The sequence below is a fragment of the Vollenhovia emeryi genome, unplaced genomic scaffold, assembly GCF_000949405.1.
Source record: "Vollenhovia emeryi isolate VEMERY1.0 unplaced genomic scaffold, V.emery_V1.0 DF939122.1, whole genome shotgun sequence".
Lineage (NCBI taxonomy): Eukaryota > Metazoa > Arthropoda > Insecta > Hymenoptera > Formicidae > Vollenhovia > Vollenhovia emeryi.
In genome coordinates, this window is record NW_011967244.1 from 2,461,720 (window position 1) to 2,482,537 (window position 20,818).

At 45.1% G+C, this 20,818-nt stretch overlaps 1 protein-coding gene across 2 annotated transcripts in view; it reads left to right on the forward strand.

Annotated features, from left to right (window-relative positions):
* Positions 1-20,818, forward strand: part of LOC105569951 (transcription factor Ken 2) — a 39,603-nt gene that overhangs the window by 11,337 nt on the left and 7,448 nt on the right. Inside the window, exon 1 of one of the 2 annotated variants that reach the window (XM_012026827.1) lies at positions 18,954-19,028. The exons of the other annotated variant lie outside the window; for it this stretch is intronic. Within the exon in view, the coding sequence (XP_011882217.1) occupies positions 18,969-19,028 (60 nt within the window). The 5' untranslated portion in view covers positions 18,954-18,968. Of the gene's footprint in view, positions 1-18,953; positions 19,029-20,818 lie in introns of those variants that run through there. 2 annotated transcript variants of the gene reach the window in all.

Genomic DNA, 20,818 nt, shown 5'->3' on the forward strand with positions numbered 1-20,818 from the left:
GATTTTACACTGTTTTTTTTCATTGCCAACTGCTTTTACAAATTAAAACTTAATAATTCATATTTTCTCTTGCAACTAAGTTTATTTTTAGAGATACAGTATTATGTTTCTTTCAAGCTATAGTAAAAATGCTTTGTGTGGCGACACACAATAATACTCTTTCAGTAAAAAATTCAATAGACGTTTCGGTCCTCGCTTTGGACCCTCTTCAGTGTAAAGTAATAATAACTGAATTAACGAGTGGTGAATAATACAAAATGTGGATACGCCAGTAATACTTATTATTCACCGCTCGTTAAGTCATTACAGTAATAACACAAGAGTATTATTACTAAAGTGGGTCCAAAAGACCGAAAACGTTTATTGAATTTTTCTAATTTTCGATCTTAATGTTTGACGTCTTGTAAACGCTTTAATTTGCGTATTATATTTTTTGGCTCTCATATACCTTAGTTTTTTCCCTTGTTTTTGATTATTGGAGAATCTTACACTTTAGTCACTGTACTCTTTATCCTTTCTATTTGACTGTGGTTTGTAAGATTTACATAATTCGAGGAAAGGAGAAGAGACACGAGGAACGAAATCTGAAATGGAACTTAATTATTCGATTAAAGACGTGTTTTACGTGTGAGTGCACATCGATCACGAGCATTAATCGATCCCCGTCGACATTGAAACCTGTTAAGCGCAAGAAATATTTACTTTTGGCATTACCGAATGCGCAACCACTGCCAATACTGCAAATTGAAATGCCGCGCGTGAAGAGATTTGCGTCCTACGGCTCATGTTATCCCACGCACATAGACGATTGTTCGAATTTATTTCCTAGTTACCTAATACTCTGCTTCTGGCCCTTGAAAATGTTGCCAAGGAGAAACGCATGCGTTTCGACATCCAACACACATCTTGTCGCTTTCACGAAAAAGCTAGGTACCACCATTATTACGTAATCGAAAGGTCTCCCGCGAGATCGCAGGCCCAGGGGCTCGATTCTTGAATTCATTCGAAGGAGAAACGTATACGAAAATTGTGCTCTGACAGAAACGTTGAAAGTCGATTGGTTAAAAGCCACGCGAATGGCCAATCGACTGGCAGCTTCTCTGTAAGATCAGAATTTTCGCATACGCCTCTCCTTCGAATGGATTGAAAGAATCGAGCCCCGGCGCGGTTATTTTCGGTATCGCTCGGTGGCCGGTTACCATTACCGGTAACGCCGAAAATGAAAGGATAATCGTAATTCGGGCCGCGTTTCGGTCGCCTATACGCATTCCGTGTAGATATTATACGAACATAATTTCGCCACCGGAATATTACACAATTTTACAGCTTGGCGAATGCGCGGCTGGGTCCCGTGCCTGGCGTCGCGGCCGGCGCGGCGGGTCGTAACAGAAAATTATCGTAAAGTCGGGCGCGGAATCGCATGGCGGGAGAGCCGCTCGGCGCCCACGCGGGGCTCGCGAGAAAACATAATCGTCCCTCGCCGCTCTTACCGCAGGAAAGCTTGCGTTACGATCCGCGATACCGCGGATATAACGTGTACGTGGGGCTACGTACGCCGGGTCGCCTCTGCACAGGTACACGACCGGCGCGGAGCGGAGCGGAGCGGCGCGGCGCGGCGCGGCGCGGCGGCCGCCCGGCTGGTATTTTGCCCGCTCGTTTCTGGGCCCGTTCTGGGACTCGTGGCGATTGTAAATCTTGCGGGCCCCCGCGGGCGGCACGGGCATATACCGCGAGTAACAGCACGAGTAACAGCGGCCCCGCGAGTACCTACCTACCTCCGCCAACCCTTTCTACCTTTCCTTTCACTTTCATCTATCGCGGGGCCCCGGTTACGTACACTCGAGGCCCCTACGGGACTCGCTCGCTCGTTCGCCGCTGCCGCCGTCGCCTGCCTGTTACACGCCTCCATGTAACGTACCCGTACTCGACGCAGGAAAAAAAGGATTGTATTATTGAAGAAAACTGTAGCGAGGAGGTACGGGTTGCTCACCCGGTCCATCCGATGCGAGGATCCAACGGGTGGAAAAATCGATCCGCTTGGCTCTCTCTCTCGCGGTCCTTTCCTCAGTCTGCGGGAAATGATGGGAATGCTAATGACATGTCGCGCGGCGTCTTCTCAATCGTTCAATAAATGTAATTCCACGTTGTGTGATGAAAAAATTGCGGAAGCATTTCGGCGAACGAGATCAAGTGGCGGGATAGATTAAAGTACCTCCCGGTCCGTAATACGTTTTCTCAGACTCGAGAGAGGCACGTCTCCGCGCGGAAAACCTTTATGAAGGTTATTACGTCGCACGCGCGTAATGGTTCCAACATGGATAGGCTGGTAACGAGCGAGCGAATTGATGTATGCCTTTTAAGAGAGCGCGTTGCTTACGAGATCCTAAAAAAGATGCGCGTAGCCGTTAGGAAAATAAACACTCTATTACTCGGCGCGTTCGTAACTGCACGTCGTAGTTACGGCCGCGGTTCGCCATCGGACTTTTCTCCAAGCGAGTCGTAATCCCGCATAGAGCGCTCGCGTTATGAGTTTCGCACGAAAAATCGTTCTCCACTCGCGCGGCAATTAACTCCATCGCGCCTTTACAACTCCATTCGCTCCCGTTCGCTGTAAGCTCGTAGTACGCGCGTCTGTCACGCGGAATTCTCAAAAACTGTCGCGCTACGGTAAACCGCTGACCAAAATCATTGTACACTGATGCCTACTAACGCCAAATGGGCATCGCTTTAGCTTATTATCTTATTTTATCTTATTTCATTTTATTTATCTTGTTCTATGTGTTATTTTGTCTTGTTTTATCTTATTTTATCTTTCATCAAACGTCGCTTAGCTCAAATCTAAGGCTGGATTCACACCTTGGCAGAAGAGCAGAAAGCAGAACAGCAGAAACCGAGGGGGAAACCGCTGACCAAAATCTTGTACACCAATGCCCACTATTGCCCAGTGGGTATTACTTTATTTTATTATCTTATTTTATCTTATTTATCTTGTTTTCTTATTTTATCTTATTTTATCTTTATAATGCCCCAGCAAGGCCCATACTAATGTCCCAAAAATGCCTACTAATGCCCAGTAATGCCGCGAATTTGTACACCACAATGCCCTCAGCGGTTTACCCCTCGGCAGAAACCAATCAGAACTAATCAGAACTGTCGCTGGTAGTCGACAGTTTTTTTATCTTATTTTATCTTTCACCAAACGTCGTGTAGCTCAAATCTAGGACTGGATTCACACCTTGACAGAAAAGTATAGCAGCAGAAACCAATCAGAACCCATCAGAACTCCCAGTTTCTACTTTCTGCCAGCAGAGTTTACTACCAACGCGATCTCCGATTGGCTTCGGCCTTTCTGCCAAGGTGCGAATCCAGCCTTAGTTTAATTCATGTTTGTCTCTTTCTAAAGTAACCGTTGAAAAGAGACAATGAACGAACTAAGCCGAGCTTAAAGTTAAACAACGTTGGCGAAACCGGGCCCTAGTGATCCACCTGCGTCAGTAAGATATTTTTTTGAGTGTACGCTAACTTGTCCCTCTTTAATTCCACCCCTCGTGCCGTCTATAATTTGGAGCGGACGATCGGAAATGAAAGATTAAATATTCAGTAACGAAGGGACGTAGACCGCACATCCTCGAAATTACGTTCTCTCATTACGATCTTGGTCGGTACATTGTGTTCGTAACGTATGACGCGCACTGGGGCGATGCGCGTCGGAGAGGACTGTAATTTCGAAGTAACGACTCGCGTTCAGATGTTGTACGTCTCTATTGTGTATCGCATGAAATACGGCCGAGGGGTCGGGCCTTTCGTACGACAGTGAAAGTGTCCCAATTTGGGAACAGAGAAAGAGCTCACGCGGTGCTGCCAGTTAACATAGCGTATACACTCTTTACTGATACGCCTCGACGTTTCGTTGTAAGCGCGCGAATACTTATGCAACGAAAGTATCTCGCATATACACACGAGACGTGTGTAAAATACGCATGTCTGCCACTAAAGGGACGCACGAATCGTGTGGCGTTAGTTTATATAAAAAAAATAATCACTAGAGGAAAGTACTCTATTACGAGATAGCAGGTTTTCAACACCCAAAGTCAATCGCAAATCTTTTCCACTGAACGATTACACGATCTAACAATGAATTTTCCACTGAACAGATTTCGCCCCAAGGGCAATAAATTCATGGTGGAATCAACTGACGATGCCTGTTAATTTAACAGAAACCCCGCTATCCCATATTAGGATCCTACATCCGAATAGGAGACTTTCCTCTACAATTAAACGAGCGAACCAAAACGAGAAGAGGAAAATGATGAGCGAGCAACAATATTGTTAGAGACCAAACATCTAGGTTTCCTTTTTCATGGATTTTACTTGATTTGTTATTTTTATTATACTAGCAATCTGCTTTAATAGTACTGCATATTAATACGCATATTTTGTTGTATCGTAAACATATAGTAGTGCGGCGAGTTATTAAATTGAAACAATATTGTTATCGTCAATATTATTTTATTATGTAAAATGTTAATTTGCATTGCACCATTAAAGTAACAGTGCTAGATTATTGAACCTTGAAGAAACCTTGATAGGACGCTTAGTCGTCGGATCAAACATATCGCATGCATTTATATCAATATTAATAAAGATATGAGTAACCAGAATAATTAGCATTTTAATGTTCCGCGCTTATCTGCATGTGTTTTCGTTCTTAGTTTAACCGCGTTTCCGTTTTGTAACAATACCTACCTGTTGCAATCTGTGTTTCAAATAGGCAACGGCTAAAAACCACACATCTGCAATTTGTAAACTAATATCCGCTCATACTCGTCCGTTGTTGTAAAAGTTAAGTCAAGTATTTTGACGAAATTGCCGAACGGGAAAGAGGAAGGCGCTTTGTAATATAATTACGATCGTAATTCAATTTTTTTGCCGCGTGAATGCGATTTTATCATCGTTATTAGTTAATAGCTACGATATCGCTGCAGCCATTAAATTTAAATGCATTAAGAAATACGTTTGATTTCGCATTCCCCTTTCCGAGAGCCCGTGAGAGAAACTTGCGTTCGCGCGCTGCGTTTCTGCGAAACAAATCCGCGCGCTCGAATTATGAAAGAAAAATGACTCGTTTGTGTCGCCGGTAATCTCCTCGGTTTCCTCGACTTCCTCGCGCGTTTTCACCCGCACATCCGAGTGGCCGTTCGCGAAGGCGGACTTTCTTGCTTACGTGTTCGCTTACGTACAGCTCGGCGCTCTCGTGTACACCTAACTGCCAACGTAATTTCTCCTTCGCCATTGTTACTCTTAAACGATCTCGCAATCGTCGTCTCGCTCTTGTGACATGCTAATCATCCCCGGAGCTTGTTACGTCGTGCCGCGGAATGGGTGACCCAGATAAAGAATTTTCATTTCGTTTTCGATAAGTCGCCCATCTCTCACGGCCGTTGCGAAAGGCTTTTACGGCCGATTAGCCGAAAGATAAGCCTAGGCTTGCAGTGACTTTGAGAGAAGTGATGCATGAATTTGATTTGTTGATTCCTAAAGTAAAATCTGTTGTAATATATCATTCGTGATAAACGTACAGAAGATGAAGTAATTTTCATGATAGCCACGATAAGAGAATTTGACGACAAGAGTTTTACAATAATTTCATATCGATAACGATTCAATTACGATTAACGGTGACTTATACGCAAGTAAAACGTGCAATTATTTGCACGGTGACTTACATGCAAGTGTAATAAAACATATACTTATTTGCACTATTGCAGAATGTAAATTTACAGTTATTCTCGAATTTCAAGGAAAGCACAAATTTATTTTAATATGCATTAACAATTCAAATGCACAAGTATGACATCCGGACTGACCAGTCAATGCTGTGTCAAAAGTGATTCGCTATTTATTACCGATTCTTAATTCTGAGGACAAGACCTTTTTAATAACAATTTAATTTTTTTTTATCGCCAAACTTATGCATCGCGCGCATCACACGAGAGATGCAGATATCTGCGTTTGAATGAAACAAAACTGGCCAGGAGTCGGCTCTTTTGAATCAGTTCTTATCTTCGAATATACGATTAGTATCTTTATCACTCCATTTGCTACAAGCGTTAATTGTAAATTGAAATTTTACGAGATCGCGTGTATTAATAATACACGGAGCTCTCGCGGCGAGTGATAAATGTAGAAATTCGAAAGTGACTGTTCTCTCAACGGAGTATTTCGTATACAGTATTGTGTTGGGGCGTCTGTCATTTGCAATTCTTCAAGCTTTGTTAAATTGGAGATACGCGTTCTCTCGATTACAAAGAAGATTGTCCAAGTCGCAGATTCAGCTACGACCCTTTGTGACCGCTGAAATTCGCACAGTTTCGAGCGTAACTTCAATCGCACCTTCTTCAACTCTCCCTCTCTCTCCCCCCCCTCTCTCTCGCGCGCTCTCGCTCTCGCTCGAACGAACAAAAGACCTTTCGCTACCGGTGGCACGCACTTTTCGGACACGGTGGACGCTTCTGGTGGCGCGTTCGCATACTCGCGCGCGAATAGAACGCGAGCGCGGCGAGAAGCGCGCGCGCGCGCGCGTTTAACGACAAGTCTCCACCCACGACGTGAGATCATTGCGATTACGTAAGTGTCCGGCGCGCGGTGTGCGCGGACGGGCGTAAAAGTATCGTGTGGCATACCGCTCCGGTGGACGTTATGCGCCGTCGTTTTACCGATGCAGTCCTACGCTGCAGTTAAATTTCGCGCGGAAAGGGGGAAGTCGGCACGAGCCGAGAATTTCGCCAACGGTGAATTTCCCGAGAGAACGAGTTCCCGCAAACATAAACATTCCGGGACCATAGAGGACTTTAGGATTTCATCCTGCGGAATATCTCTATGCGCGGAGGATGGATACTTGTACCACTTGCCCGAGAGAGTCGAGGTATCGCGAATGCACGGCCGCCGCGGATGGTTTTTATCCGGGATTTCTTCGGCGTGCAACGGGATGCAAATTGTAGAATGATAATATCTTGTCGAGATATAATTGGCATGTTAATATTCTACGTTTAAACGTTACCGCGAATTAATTATACAGTGCGCAAGCAATCTTGCTAAATTTGCGCGCAATTTGAAAGAATTATGCAAACGGGTGTGGTGATGCGTTCATCTTGTAACATTTTATAATGCACTTTTCTCGTCTTCGCTTATGTAACATTTTTACATAAAGCTGCCAGCGGTTACCTTCGATATACTAACGAGGTGAGAAATGATGGCTGCGTTATTTAATCAATTTCGCGATGGAACAATGGGCTTTAATATGAGACGGAGAGCGAATGACCTAGGACTCCGTATTTCGTGTTAGAATTTTAAAGAAGTCGGCGAGGTGTAAACCAAAATCATGTACACCAATGCCTACCAATGCCCAGTCGGCATTACTTTATCTTATTTTATTTTTATAACAGCCCAGCGAGGTTTAATGCCCAGTAATGCCTAACTAATAATGATTCTGCACTGAAAAAAATTTCTGGTTGAATATGGACGAATCAGATAATTCCTTTAGGATTTACCTATAGAATTCTGGTAAATCCTAAAGGAATTATCTGATTCGTCCATATTCAACCAGAAATTTTTTTCAGTGTGGAGTATAAATGTTGTAATATTAGTTTTGTAGTAATAATTTTAAAACGTGTAAGACGTGTTAATGTTTCTCCGAGGGGTAAACCGCTGACCGAAATCGTGTACACCAATGCCTACCAATGCCCAGTGGGCGCTACTTTATCTTGTTATTTTATTTTATCTTATTTTATCTTTATAAGGTCCCAGCGGGGCCTAACGTTCAAACTAATGCCCACAAAATGCCTAGTAATGCCGCAAATCTGTACACGACAATGCGCTCAGCGGTTTACCCCTCGGAAGTCGGTTTCGGTCCCACTAGAAAAGTGAAGGCGCGATGAGGAGAGGACCGCGAAAGACCGAGTTGCGCAACGTTTGAAAATGTCCGCGCAACAGATCGGAAATCGTTGCTAACCGCCGCGACGATCTCGTCACGAGCGATCAAGCGCGAATGAACAAACGGATAATAGAAGGCTTAGATCATCCCGCCGATCTGCTCAGAGTTTTATCGATTCTCTCAGGCTTAATCGAGTTCGATGGTTGTATGCCTTCTGCAACGACGACGCGCGACTGGGCGGATCTGCACAGGAAGAACGCCGCGCAACGATGGAAGTAGGAAATTATCCAAGGCTGCCACGCGGCACAACAGAATTGCCTGATTAGCTATGTAGATGAAAGTCACGTTACGATTAAAGTGCGACGGCTATCGCGATAAACGATCATATGGAATTCTATACAAGTATTCTATGCTGCGCTTCCGGCCGATGGCGAGCAGCAGATAGCGACCGCAAAATCGTCACTCGCGATGGAATCGTTTATTTAAAAAAAAACAAAACAAATTGAGCGACATTAAATCGATGCTAACGACGGAAATCGATTTGTATCGGAATAACAAAGGAAGTGAGAGAGACTGTTTCTAGCTTCGCTCTCTCTCTGGAGAGAGAGAGAAAGGACTCTCGATAGTCTCGTTCTTTAGCTGTAACTCGCAAGTTATGCACCGTCTCGTGCACTCGTGTACATACACTGAGAAAAATGTCCGATTAAATATAATCGGATAATCCAATTACATAATAACAAATTAAATTGTGTATTCGATGAAAAATATGATCGGTTTCCCGATCAAATTTCATCGGTAACTGCATTTCATCGAACAAATGTCACCGGATGTGTCTATAATTTAACCGGAAAACTTATTCGGAAAAATTAACCATCGGAAACCCTATTTAATTGATTTGTCCGATGGAATTTTTTTCTTAGTATTGAATGGAATTCTGAAAAGACCACGGAAGACAATTGGTGCTTGTACGTCACGGCTTCTCATCGCCATACATGGGGGATCTAAGAAGGCATCTTTATTTTTCAAATAAATTTGACTTTCATGCCGATTAGACGGACGCCACTTCTGATTTCTCGCAAGCGTTAACTCGGAGCTTTACGAGGAACCGGGATGCGTTATTAGAATGAAATGCAACAAGGAGCGAGAGTGAATTTACCACGAAGTGATGTTCACTCGCACGCGGGCATACCTTGTTTCCGCCTGACTCACTTACGGCAAGGCCACGCCAAAAGCGACGATCTTAGCTGTATTAAAATAACACTCGCGAGGCGTTCCCGAGCTGGAGAATGTAAATGCGGCGTGTGAAGTTGCCCGTACAGCACGACGAGAAAAACTTCATCTGCATCTCCCGATTTCCCTCTGCTACTTCGGCGCAGCTCTTTTTGCAGCTTCCATTTGCATTAAAAGCCGCTCCGACTACCGCGTTAATAACGATGCTTGTCGTTAACAGTAAATACGACGCCAGAAAAGTGCATAAGTAATACTTGTTTTCGTAACGACATGCATCCGATTTAGAATGGACAGCTGTCCTGGGGAAAAAAGAATGATAATTGACAATGCTACAATTTATCGATACCGTGTATGTTAATAAAGCACAATATAGCTCTATCAATACCGCTTGAATTCCCGCTGTTTACGTAAGTTCAAGGCTGAATTGCGCGTTATCGGGAGATCTGGAGCAGCCTCTGTTAAAAATGCAGCTTTAATTAACGAAACAACGAGCGTTATCTATCACCGTGCGTATTCTTTTCCGTGGAAATCTCTTAATTAAAACGATCAAATGTCTCGTGCGCCCACAGAAAAAGCTTCCGGATCCAATGCTATCGCACTAGAATGTATCATAAAATAGGATCGATGTAGCGCCAATCACATTTATTACAGAGAAAGGAATATTTTTATCTCAAATGAAAAGTTGTAAAATCTAGAATAAAATGATAGTACGTATCGGCTTTCGTCGAATATCGTGGTGCCAACTTTGTGCGTTGTGACTTACATTTATATAAGTTACTCTTGTCTCAAAGTAAGTCAATCTTTTTTAATTCGATAGAGGAGAATAAGAATTATTGATTTTATTTTGATACTGTCTTATTCTATACTAAATGAGATTGTGAGAAATATAAATGCGCCAAGAAGATTTTCTGTCTCGGTAACAGGAATCCTTTCCGAGGGTGTGCAACGAGACCAATCGGATTTTCGCTACTCGGGGGGGAAAGTTTATTTCAATAAAAACAAAGTGGACGCGCGGACCGACCGCCCTTCACGCATCCGGAACGCCGTTCGTCCGTCGGAGACGGACGGAAACTGCATAGCGGGCGGGCGACGAGGAAGAAGGAGAAAAAGAAGGAAGGAGAACCGCGGAAAGGGGAATAAAACGAGCGGCTGGAAAGAGGAAGAGAGCGGGAAGCGCGTGAGAGAGGACTGCGGGGGGACACGGGGAGCCGCTGTTGCGTAACGCGCGCGCGCGCGCGTGCACGCGTGTCCCTCGCGTACGCTCGGACGACGTAGGTGTATGTAGATCTAAGTAGCGAAAGGTCATCCGTATAATAGTTCCCGATCGCGCGCATAGGCAGGCCCCGAGATCGGATCGCCGCGGATGACTAATCCGCGGCCGTAGGTGCCCGTGGCAGGCGCGGCGCGTGCATCTCGCTGCGCAGTAAAAGCCGCTGCAGCCGACGAGCCCCGCTCTTTGACATTGAGCGCATCCGAATCTCCAGCGAGCGAGACTCGCCGTCACTCCCATTTCCACTCTCACGTCGCCCGCGTGGGCGTTAACGCGAAACGTGACGTCTGCGCGCCGGACAAAAGCAGAATTTAGCTAGTTATGCAACGGCCGCACTTTCGATGACTTTTCGAGAGATTTTCTCCCTTCACGTTAACGCAGGCGCTCCGTCGCGTTGGAGTTCTAAGCCACCTGACTCATTAAGGCCCGGTTTGCCATTTCCTGGTTAACCGTTGACCGGAGTCGACTCTCTAGCTTTTTCTATATTATTATCTAAGAAGAGACAGGTAATCGACTAACCTCTGATTAACCTTTAACCAGAAAATGAGAAACTAAAGGCCTGTGTCCACGATGCCAGAACTCGGTCCCAGTTCTAGTCCTGAGAAATGTGTAGCCAATCAATCTACAGCTATTCCATAGAAGCCGCGAGTTGATTGGCCGCACATTTCTCGGAACTAGAACTTGGACCGAATTCTAGCACCGTGGACACTGGCCTCGGCAAAGTTCTTTCGGGCGGAGGCGGTTGTAGAGAGAAATTTACGTAATCTAAGTGAATCAGTTAAACGTACGCCTTTTCCGGCGTCACAGAGGCGTTAAGAGCGAATCAAGTCACTCAAGTCGAAATTATTAGCGACGTTATAAGATCGCAATTATTAGCGCGGCGCATAAAACTCGCGCAGAACGCTCGAGCGCGACGCGGTTCCTTCCGAGGGAAAAGCGAGGGATTATCGTTCGCATCGGGAATACAGGCGAGATACCTTCCGGGAATAATATAAGTTCGTGGTAAACACGATGTGGCACGATGGACGAACGAAAGTATGCCTCGCAGGATGGTAATTACAATTTGTGAGAACGCGAGCGCCGCGCTTATCCGGTAATTTGCGCGGATAGTAGGAGCGTTTTACTTGCGTATCGTAGTCTTTACACGTAATCAAATTACCCGTTTTATGGCGCGATTTATGTAACCCGAGCCGGCGCGTCGTCGACGCGCACTTTTTTCCCGACGTGCAAAAGTCGCGGATTCGCCACGACGAAAGCGCACGTTATCGCCGACATCTCGCAAGAGTCCGAGGGGGAGACGCGCAGCATCCCAGGGATAGGGATTGAAACCGGTATAATTTCAGGTCTGAGTTCAGATTTCGTTGATACAGACGCACGAGAAGCTAATCTGCATGTTTATTAGTAATAGTAGAATTTACCGGTATTATGTCACTCTTTGGAACAGTCGATTATTTTTCGCGGCCTCGAGTTAACAATTTGTTTTTTTACTGCTATCAAAGGGGAACGAAGACAGAGGCGATATTGTATACTGGACGCGTTTCTATTTATCCCGCGCGACGACCGTGATTTATAACTTGTTGAAATTAGCAAATATTTCCTGCATGGAATTTTGCAAAAGTTATTTTCTCGCTTATTTTCCAAAAGCCCGAGCTTAATTAGTTTCCATGCACATCCGTCTTTGAGCTTCCGTTTGATATAAGAGGTGTCGATATCGCGCGCTGCAATTAAAGTACAATGTTGATGAAACGGTGCTTTTTAATTGCGCGAGAAACTCTCTTAATAATTAGCCATCGAAAGAGACGCCCCGAGCGTTTCTCCAGGCCTTCTCGGTACGTCGTCGTAAAAGTTACCGAAATGTTATCTGCCTGTTCGTGGTATTTAAATTACTTTTGAAATACCAAATGGATGGCCGTGAGTATCGTTGGCAGCGATCTCGTCGGGCGCAGGACAAGAGTGCCCTTTGGATTACACGGCGGAGGAGGCGACGTCGTTCATTTAAGAGAAACGATCGTGCGTTACGTAAGAGGAGGCGGTGTGGAGACGCTGATGGCATAAAGACCGATTCACATACACGCGTAACGCATACACACAAGCGCGTTCGTGCTTATTCGCGCGGGCCGTGCGGAATCGGCGTAAAAGAATAAACGGGAGTAATGCTGGTATTACGCCAAGTCAGCGAAAGGGGTAAATTAAAAAAAATCGAGAGTTGCTTGCGCCGTGAATTTGCGATCGAGTTAGGGTAGTAGGTTCTCCGGAGAGCGAGCCGTTGCGATTTAATAATCGCGGGATTGGAATACGCGTCGAAACTTCGCGGTTTCATCGGGAACTCTCGCGCGGATAGCGGCATATTCGACCGACGATGGTTTCTACGTCCGCTTTTCCGTCGAGTCTTCGCTGCAATCTCATTATGCAACGCTCAGAAGAGCACGTCCATACACGGGAAATGTAGCTGAAAACTGCACGCGACAACTAAGTTTCAGTTGTAAAATGTGGCCATTTAATATTAAAGCCAACGGCACACGATACTATTTTTCCTACTGGATTGCTTACGAGAGCCAATCAGGATTTAGCCTTAAGTCACCTGATCGAAAACTCTGCATCCCGATTGGCTCTCGTAAGGAATCCAGTAGGAAAAACAGTATCGTGCGCCATTGGCTTTAGTTGTGACAGCTAAATATTTTGCTGCTGTGCCTGTCGTATTAGGTGCGACAGCAAACCGTTTGCTGTGGTTTAGAAATTGATAGCTACGCGAGGGGTAAACCGCTGACCAAAATCATGTACACCAGTGCCTGCACGGAGAGAATTTTCTTTGAAAATTTGCCCTGAAAATAATGTAATCGTGGGACAACGTGGCATTTTGAAGAACTGTACATTCTACCAGTAAAATGTACGGTAGAATTTGAAAAAAAAACTCTCACAAAGTTCTTCAAACTCGAAACTTTCGCTTTTATGGAATAGCTGCGAGTTGATTGACTACACGTATTGAACTAGAACTCGGACCAAGTTCTGGCATCGTGAACGCAGGCCGTTTACACAGTTAGCGACGATGCAAAAAGGTGCTTCGGTAAAGCGCAATAATATATACGCCCATTCTTTGCGTACCGAAGGCCTCCGATTATTTCGAATACTTAAATCTGATTAGTTGCTTCGCGCTGGCTCTCTCAACGTGTTTTCTTATTACATAAACGTCCGACCGACGTGGCCAGTGCAAAAATCGCGCCGTTCAAACCGTACGAGCACCCGTCGCGAATTGACAGACAGAGGCGATGGACGGACGATGATTCCCACGGTCACCAGCGGCGACCTTGGCGATTTCCACGAACGCCGTTGAATTTCGCCGATTTTGGTAGCATCGGCTTATGCGCCCGGCGTTTCGCGCGAAACACGCTGGAACACGCAGAAGAGCACGACGCACGCGCACGTCGAGCGTGCCCTTCAGATCCACAATGATGGAGCGTGTCTATTAGAGGAGGCGATTGTTCTTATATAATGAATGGATCATGTAACTAGCCGCTTCGCGGACTCGCTTCGGGGGACCGAGAGACCGAGAGGGACGCCTTCGCGCTCGCATGCACACACAGTCGTACACACACGTGTGCGCACATGAGCTCACACAAGGCCGTGGCCGCGTGTTCGCGTGCATCGCGTGTACCTGACGGACGGGTGACGTGTGTATGAGCGCGCGCGTACCAGTTAGAGCTACTCGGCTAGCTCGGTACGTAAGTGCAGCTGAAAAGGCTTTTTACTTTCTGGCCTTGAACGAAATGTATCCGGTGACTCGGCGAGCGTCGATGGAGCGCGCGCGCGGGGAACTTTTGTCGCTCCCCCGTGTGAAAAACAAGTTGACCGCCGCCCTCGACCGCGTTGCTATTTTTGGCACCCCGCTCTACGCAACGGCCGATCGGTCGCTCGGTTGGTCCATCGCGGACAAATTCCGCGTATAATCATGAGATTACTTGCGTCGCGAAAGGGGATGTCGCGTTGCAAACCCCAGGTTACGAACCTTGAACGCCGAGGGAGACGCGAACCTGCAGGGTGTAGAGATATGAACGAGCAACGCGTGCCTCGAATTCAGCAGCGGGGCATAGACGTTAACCATAGACTGCTTATGAGGCAGTAGAGTCCTAAGTGGGGGCATTCTCTTGAGGGAAGAGGATAGTATGAATTTATTTGGGTGTCTATCTGTCTCTAGCGTGCGTGAGTTACACAGACTTCTATGTGCTACTAGACTGCTGCCTTTGAGCTGAAAAGTGAGGCAAGAGTTCCGCCATGTCTTTGTTAGGTAAATAAAGCAGAATGTCAGTGACACACCGATGCACGCGTATTACTGTATTCACCTAACAAGACATGGCGGACTTTTTGCCGCACTTTTCAGCTCGAAGATAGCCAGTCTATTAGCGCATAGAAGTGTGTAAACTCACGAGAGTCAGAGAAAGGTAGATCACCCAAATAAATTCGTACTAACCTTTTCCCTCAGGGAGACACCCCCAACTGTCATAAGCAGTCTATGGTTAGCGAGAGACCGAGTTTGTTCCTGACCATTTACAGGCGCGTTCTTTTCGCGAGCTTTCGTGACGCGTACACTTGCACGTTAATGTGGCACGAAAGGAAAATTGAACACATTAACGTTAAATAGATTACAGCTCCGCTGATAATCCGGACCCCGTAGATTGATTCAAGCTTTGCGGCCACAACTGCGGCTCTATCTCCGCTCCCGTTTATCCCGGGCATTATACTATCAACCGTAATGGTTGTGTGGGAATGAATCACGGATCGCGGCGCACGATGTACGATCGGCAGACATTTGCGTACAATCGTACAAACGATCCCTTTCGCCGGCTCCCTTCTGCCAACAACGTCAGGACGAAGAGCTCGCGGCAAGATTTTTGGGAAACCGCGCCGACACGCACGTGCTTCCGGCGAAGGGCCGCGCTCTTCCCGGACGATAAAGACAAGCCGCCTGCCGTCGTTCTCCGTTCGGTACTCGGTAAATTGTGAAAGGGCAGAACGGACGAGGAACCTTTTAGAAACGAGGAAGAACGGCATGGGGGAGACGGAGGAGAGGATGTCGGAGAGAGCACGTCACAGTCGACGGAGCGATGCGCAAGAGGGAGAGCGTGAGAGACCAGGTGGAAAATGGCGATTCGAAATCGAGGAAAGGTGTGAGTCACCTCTACGGTTTCACGGGGTGTCATAACCCCGCTCGGTGCGTTTTCGTTCCCCGCGACGCGAGGTGTGCGGCACAATGCGCGGCCGCGATACGGGAAGTCAGCGAACCACGAAGCTATTCTTGGACGACGGAAACGTAGACGCGTTCTCAAATCGACTGTCCGCGAATCAAACAAAAACTAGTCCACGTCGAAAATAGGAGCGAACGGATGTTTTTCCTACTGTGCGCTAACGGCAGCTGTCAAGCCAAGGCTGATACCGGCAGAGAAAAGAGGTTTTCTTTGTGAAAGAAAGAATTGTGCCAAACTTCACCTTTGCCTAATCACCATAGTTACAGATACGGATTTATCGGCATGTCTTTGTACATGACTTTTTGTCTTCGAGAGAGAGAGAGAGAGAGAGAGAGAGAGAGAGTGTCGCGCAAGTTTTCTCGAAAGAGGCACGCGCGGATTTCATTGCACGAGTGAAAGAGAACTGCAGTCTTTATTGCCCAATGAACACCATTAATCCGAAGTCTCTGCGGGTCTTCATTTCTTCGGTAAAGGTATCTTCACGGGCAGAAGCGCTTCTCGAGCCGCTTGTCTCCGCTTAATGTATCGTGAAAGATCGATGTCGCTTGCTCACCCGCGAGCCTTTCAAAAATCTTCTCTCCGAGTAATCAGCTTAACTGCACTCTGTGGTGGAGAATCGCTTCTCCATGGGATATTGCCGAGCGTTCCAAGCGAGTGGGTACCGATGGCCCGAGCGTATACGAGGCCAGCGGTACAATGAGACCGCGAAACACAGCCTATCCAGACCTGGCGAAACGTAATTGGGCCCACAAAAAATGGAGCGGAAACGCCCGGGCCCCATTACACAGGTCCCGTAACGAGTTCTCTCTCCGCGTTGCTCAATCCGTGCTGGTCGGCTTGAGCGCGGTTTGAGCGGCCTCACCTTAATCAGCGTTGTCGCGATCCGTATTCTTTTTTTTCACAGCGAGCAGCCGTACAAACCTACAATTTCCGAAAAGCATGAAATAACACGTCGGAGCGACACTGCGCGTGACAAAGCGACACTTAACGCCGCTCCCTTTTTTCCATGGATTTCTTTGCTCGCAGCCAAAGTCGATTGTTCCTTAAATAAATGGATGCAATTCTTAATAATTCGGTTGTATAATTTCAAGTCCGTTAAAATGTGACTCGTTTGAACATTACTGAAAAATAATTGATCGTTCGGACATTAGGAACCACGGAGTTTCACTCGAGATACGATACTTTTATTTTACAGCTATTCTTCACGCGTAAATTACGGATCTCAAATACTTATATTAGGAAAATGTCGATTGGCTAGAGAATCCACAGGTAAAAAAAAAATGCAGCGCAGTATCGGGCACATCTACGTATGTACATTTGCAAAATTTTGCAACCGAGTTTAACGAACCGCTCGTTTCCTACGATTAAGCCTGCGTTTTTCAACGGCGCGCGATCTTTTTCATCGCTCGGCCGCGACGCGTATTCTCTCTCCCGCTAAACCCCCTCGGTGTCTCGCGCTTTAATTTCCAGCCTCGACATTTGCGTAACCCAGTTTCGCCATTGTTCGATTCAATGGTAGATCGTAACGTCCGCCATCCGGATAGGAGATTATAATGCTCGCGTGTACGTGGTACCGCGCATCGTCGCCTCTTTTGTGTGTGTGTGTGTGTGTATGCGCGCGTGCACACGTGTGCATCACTTCTACAGACGTAAAGTACGGTCGTGCGTACGCACGCACATATACGAGAAAGTGTATGTGCTTGCGCACATAGCAGCGATAAGCGAACGGTGACGCCGGTAGAATTTACGAATTCATCGACTTTCTCCTCTTATCTAAGGTCCCGACCTCAGGAACCGTCCGCACCAGTTTTACACTGCGATACTTTTCCCCTTTCGTCACTGCCAGCATGCTGCAGGTTCGGTTCCAAGAGATTTCATCGTGAATAATTATTGAATACGCGACGAGCGTCAGTTGTTTCAACGTGCGTAAGGAAGAAATGGAAATTACTGGTTATTTAAAATCCACGTGCACAGCCTTCCAAATGTCAAGGCATGAATCGGAATATTGGAAGTCGTCGCATCTTCGTCAAATTTAACTAACACTTAATAAAATAATATTTCTAAATTCCATCAAAATTTAATAACTCTTTTCCAACCACCCAATTTTCATTCATAAAATATATTGAAATAAACATATAAAACCAAATTTTTAAATTGCAATCCCTCGTACAGAATAAAAAAAAGAGTCAGAGCTATTTGATGTCCAAGAAAAATTTTGTAACTCTTATCAAATAGCAAAAAACACTGTTTCAATTTATAATTGTAATTAAAAAGAAACTACGTATTCCTTTTTATTATGTTACATAATTTAAGCTTTATGGAAAGTATTTCTCGCAATACCACAGGGTAACAATGCGTCACGAAATAATACCATAAGTCATTTTTGGAGTAACTGATTTTTTAAAAATATATATTTTGTAATTGTATGCCCTGACAATTTTTTACACCATTAAAATTATCTGTATACTAATATTTTCCGTAGGGAAATTTGTGTTACACGCGAAATATCAACTGACGTTAAAGTGAAGCGAATTTTACCGACACCGTGTACCGCGGTACTCAGTTCGGAGGCAGTTTTATTCTTGGCGCAGCAGAGCACAGCACAGCACACGCAGAAAACGACAGAAGCGTGGCTTGACCGGTAAAAGCGTGCGACTGTGACTCTTCCTGCTTCGCATAGTACGGACTTTTAATGTAGAATTTAACTCATACGCGAACTTGATGAGTAATCGGACAAATGGAGGATTTTTACACAATAGCGACGAAACCTCGAGAAAACTAGGGAGAGACAGACAGCCCGTTTGCTATGTCTGATAAATTATTTTATCCCGATGGCTTGAACTAAGCGCGATTTTCGCGCTTGAAGTTCAACGTGATTCGAAAGTCGCGAAGTCTGACTTCTCGCGCAATTGTCGAGAAAGACAATGATCGCCGATTTTCTGTTGCCTATCTGTGATCGGAATCGCAACTCGGCGGAACTAATACCGGTTGCCGTACTTGCATTGATGTCGCTGGAACGCTCAATACGGCATACTCAGCGGTCTCCAATTGCGTTTCTTGGCTTCGTAGACACTTCGTCCAGTCATCTGTTACGTCCGTGTAACGCGCGGCACGAGACCCTGCCCGGCAACTCTTCAAGGCCCAAATAGAAGAAGAAAGAAGAACGTGAGCGCGTAAGCGCAAACGTAATCCGGCCTGCCGGCCAGTATGGATTGACCCTGAACTTCAGCCGTTGCTTACTAGCATTTCCAGTGGCAGCCAGAAGCAGCGGCAGCAACGCCGGCGGTGTCCAGCAATGATTTCCTTATTTAGCGATTTTCTCAGTATCACGCCGACGAGTTTATTACGCATGCAAGTGAGTGTATACGGCTGTGCACACACGTTTCTGCCTCCCCTTCTCTCTGTCACCGCACTGCAACTCTTACCCGAAGAACTTGCCTTCTTTTTAGATCACTTTAAATCATGTCTTCTCTCGTTACGGATGAACATCATTCATCACGATATCGCCTTGGGCCAAGATGGCGACGCGACGTTCGTGCACGCGAAAAGCTCGTTACGAGAAAAATTGATGTCCTTCTACTTAATTTATTACGCGCGACTCCGCGTGACTGTGAAGACGAACGATATCCGAACACAAAGAAAATTTTAAGTAAAACTTAACAAACGCATATAACAACTTCCATTTTATTATAAGCATCCGATTACATATTCAATATTACATTTTTCTAATTCCTACAACTAATGTGGTAAAATTGAAAATAACTACAATAAAGTTACAATGTAATATTTTAATTATTTATTTTACTGTGATTTAATGCATTTCATTAAAAATATATCAACTTGTCGAGTTTTATATTAAAAGTATATTTTATTAGAAACAAATTTTATTTAAAGTATTTTATTAAAATTAGTGGCAAATATAATCATATTTAATAGTAATGCAGTGCAGTTATAATTTTATCTATCTTTTCAATTATCGAGTTATAGTATGTCCCCCTGTCCCTGCCTATCCAAATCCCTACCTGCCCGTATGCCGTTGTATAGTCCTATCCATTTTCCTACCTACTTCAACTTTTTGTTAATAAACCTACAAGTCTTTCGTTAAAGCCGCGACGCGATTTATAAGAGGTCCGATTTGGGGTTATACGCGCGCGAATGGGATTTAATAGGGGTCTTATTGATCTCGCACACATGCGAGAATATATAGAGAAGATAAGAATATAACCCACCCGAATTTTGACAAATAAGAAATCAACTTATTTCTTACATCACCTCATTTATGTACCATACTCTATCAAAGTGGCCAATATTGGCCACTTATCTCGTTGTATTCAGTCTTTTTTCGTCGGCCCAGATTGGACCTACCTTTAGTCGCTCCTGGCCATACAGTCTGATCATTTTGACCAGAGATCAGGAAGGAAGAAAATTCCTTCCATAGTCGGTTTATTATCGTCACCGACAGATATTTCGTACGGTTCGAACTATATGCGAGCGTCGATTGTATCGAAATGCACGACCACGAGAAGTTAATTAAAAAAGAAAATTAAGTTAAAAAATTTACTGTATAAAACTCATCAAATATATTTTAACTTCCGTTATTTATTCGAGAATAGATAATGACTGTCTCTTCGTGACTCAATCTCTAAATTCGTAATTAAAGTGTATATGTATATAGAAAAACAATTTACTTCGCGTCATATATATGTATATATATTTTAATTACATTCCGCGACTAATTAAAATTTATAATATGAATGAAATTAAACAATTAATAATTTCTTGAAAGTGCTTTAAAAAACTGATCGCGAAGACCGACCGCGAAAATATGAAGATGCGTGTAACTATGCATGTATTCATGCAAGACACATCTTGAAAGTGTACAGCGAGATAAACACAGAATAAATGACGTGAGATCCAGAGAAAAGAAACTTTCCGTACGAAAGATAGACCGACAATTGAATATTCCAGTTCAGAGCTGTCCACGAACTGCTCATTTCGGCCAATTTTCGCGAGGCACCGCCTATCACCCCCTACTCCAGTCATTAAACAACCGTAACCAAGCGCGCGACGCTCAGCTTCAGGTACGACGTATCGGTAATCCAACGCCGTTGCGTGCCTCTTGACTGCCAAATGTCAGTTTCTTTT